The sequence below is a fragment of the Nicotiana attenuata genome, unplaced genomic scaffold, assembly GCF_001879085.1.
Source record: "Nicotiana attenuata strain UT unplaced genomic scaffold, NIATTr2, whole genome shotgun sequence".
NCBI lineage: Eukaryota > Viridiplantae > Streptophyta > Magnoliopsida > Solanales > Solanaceae > Nicotiana > Nicotiana attenuata.
Window position 1 is genome coordinate 69658 of NW_017673404.1, and position 2891 is coordinate 72548.

General features: G+C 34.1%; 1 protein-coding gene across 1 annotated transcript; it reads left to right on the forward strand.

The window, feature by feature from the left end:
- Window positions 1–947: 947 nt before the first annotated feature.
- LOC109216296 (PLAT domain-containing protein 3-like) lies at window positions 948–2242 on the forward strand. The gene is made up of 2 exons (XM_019380439.1): window positions 948–1112; window positions 1491–2242. The coding sequence occupies exons 1-2, from the start codon at window positions 1026–1028 to the stop codon at window positions 1980–1982; spliced, it is 579 nt and encodes a 192-aa protein (XP_019235984.1). The 5' UTR covers window positions 948–1025; the 3' UTR covers window positions 1983–2242.
- The last annotated feature ends 649 nt before the right edge of the window (window positions 2243–2891 follow it).

A 2891-nucleotide genomic window follows, 5' to 3' on the forward strand; every position in this document is an offset into this window, starting at 1 on the left:
GAATTGAGTTAAAAGCAAATTAGGAGAAAAAAATAAAACAGAAGGCGGCAAAACACCTTTAACGTTGCGGCAGAAGTTCTGGAAAAAAACAAAGTAGGTTATAGGTTGGAGATTTGGAGTTAAAAGAGAAAAAAAGGTAACGGGTAAAATAAAATTGTGGAGTAATAAGTTAGGGCATAATTGAAAAGAAAAAACAATCCCACCACACCAAATCCGTTGTTTAAAAAAGGGGACTTTTTATTGTTCCGAAACAATGAATTTAACAATACAATACAATCAATTTTAATGGAACAATCAAAACAAATATTATTTTGGGATAACAATACAGTACGATACAACGGGGAACAACCATCCAAACAAGCTATTAGTTAAAGATAAAAATATCTTCTTCTTTTTAAAAAAAATATGGATTATTAAAATATTGGAATATGTCAAATATTTAAGACATTCCAAAACAAAAAGCATATAAAATGCTTGAAATTCTTTTACTGAAAATGCAAAAGAAGAGAATTCAGTTAAAAATTAAAGAAAATTTTCAGATAATCGTTATTTGTATTATCATGTAAAACATGGAAGAACGTTTAACATGTTTAGAAGTATCCTATATATGAATTTGATTTGTTACTCAGGAGTCAGAAAGAAGGATTATTAGCTAAAAGCAATAATTTAATCATCTATTCTATATTGCAAATTTATTTAGGCATGATTCATATGGATGAATCCAAGATAACTCGAGCTATTTTCTAACATGTAAACACTGTAAACTGTATAGTGCTACCATGTGTAATGTGCTGCGAATATGCGAGGTACCTTGCTTATTGAGAAGAATTGTGTAATAAAATAATACAATGGTACGAATATTTGTCAACTTCCAATTTAATATGGTCCCTTAATTAAAACTTGATGTGATCTATATATATATATATATATATATATATATCAAACTAGTATACTGTTGATACTACTACTACTACCACATTCTAGAGAGAATACCAGAAAAAAAGGAAAGAGAAAGCTGAAGAGCCATGGGAGTAACAGCTCAAGTCAACCAGTTTTGGTTCCATCTTTTCATCCTCTTCTTCTCCATCTCCGTCTCCTCTATTTCTGGATCCGTAAGCCGCCCTCAGTAATTCTCACTCGAGTTTAAGTTTTATGCATTAATGATCTAGATAATATTTACACCATTGGATTACTTAAAATATAATTGCTAGTAATTCTATTTAATATGTATTGTTCATAATCTAGTCTAAAATAAATGATAAATAACTTGTTATAACTTATAGGATTAATAGGTTAAACTACAATTAAAATGTAAATTTCTTTAATTTTTATACTCCTGACTCCTAGGAAATTAGAACTCCTGACTTGTAGGTTGTACCTCTGGAATAACCCCTATCATCCAATCCATATTTCTCATTCCTTTTTTCTTTATCTTTGTTTTTTGGAAATCCATGATTTATTAATTTTTCTGGGATGGAAACAAAATGCAGGAACCAGATTGTGTATACACAGTTTACGTCCGGACGAGTTCAATAATAAAGGGTGGAACCGATTCGATCATCAGTTTGACTCTCTACGATGCAAACGGGTACGGTATTAGAATTAAGAATCTCGAGGCTTGGGGTGGGCTTATGGGCCCAAATTACGACTATTTCGAGAGAGGAAACTTGGACATCTTCAGTGGACGAGGCCCATGTTTGACTGGGCCTGTCTGCAAAATGAACTTGACTTCCGACGGAACAGGCAAAGGCCACGGTTGGTACTGTAACTACGTGGAGGTCACCGTCACCGGAGTCCATAAAGCATGCAACCAACAGAATTTCGAAGTGGAACAGTGGCTTGCTGCTGATGCGTCGCCTTATGAGCTGACGGCCATTAGAGACAACTGTAAGAAGTCCAAGTCCGATGAGAAACTGTCCATATCCGGCGAGAATTTGCCCGTTGCTGATACTGAATCCATTCCTGATGTCGCTGTAATTTAATTCATCATTTATTGGGCTTTATGGGCCTGAGCCCACATTTTATAGATTTGTGATTATTCTGTGAATTTAATCAGGGGCAGGAAAGACAAATGATACGGGTCAACGTTGCTCTGATGTTGTGGTCTGAGTCTAGTAGTATTGAGTATTAGAGAAGACAATGCAGTAAATATGTATGTTGAATAACACGGCCCCAATATTTATGTCATGAGTACGACACTTCAGAAAAATAAGAGCTTGTCTCTTCATTATTGTTTATGCTATGGTTTCACGTGTTATAAAATTATCATTTTATGTGCCTTAACTAAAGACCGGTGAAGTGGTGATAATGGTTAGGAAAGTTAAGGTTTATAATTGTTTACCCTTAAAATTGGATAACAATTAAACTTATAATGTGATTTCAAGGACACGTGATTTCACCTAATACCAATTGATAAATGTAAAGACTAGTACTCCCTCCGTTCCAATTTATGTGAACCTGTTTGACTGTGCACGAAGTTTAAGAAAAAATGAAGACTTTTGGAATTTGTGGTCCTAAATGAGTTAAAATGGGGTCCAGAGTATTTGTGTGGTTATAAAAGCTTCTCATTAAGGGTAGAATTGTAAGTGTAAGCTAAATTGTTTTCAAATTTAGAAAGGGTTCATTCTTTTGTGAACGGACCACAAAGGAAATAGGTTCACATAAACTGGAACGGAGGGAGTAATAGAACTCAACAATAGGATAAAGCAAACCAGTGTTCGAACGAAATTCAGCCATCGAGCTGATTTGCGCAAGAACCGTTAAAATATAACAAGCTGATGAACAAGTATATGAACTAAAGAAAAGGCGTTATATTGCTTTGATATCTCAGAGTGTAAGGTGTCTACAAAATGATTAGAACCCTCTTTATATAGTAGAGGAATCCTATCTAT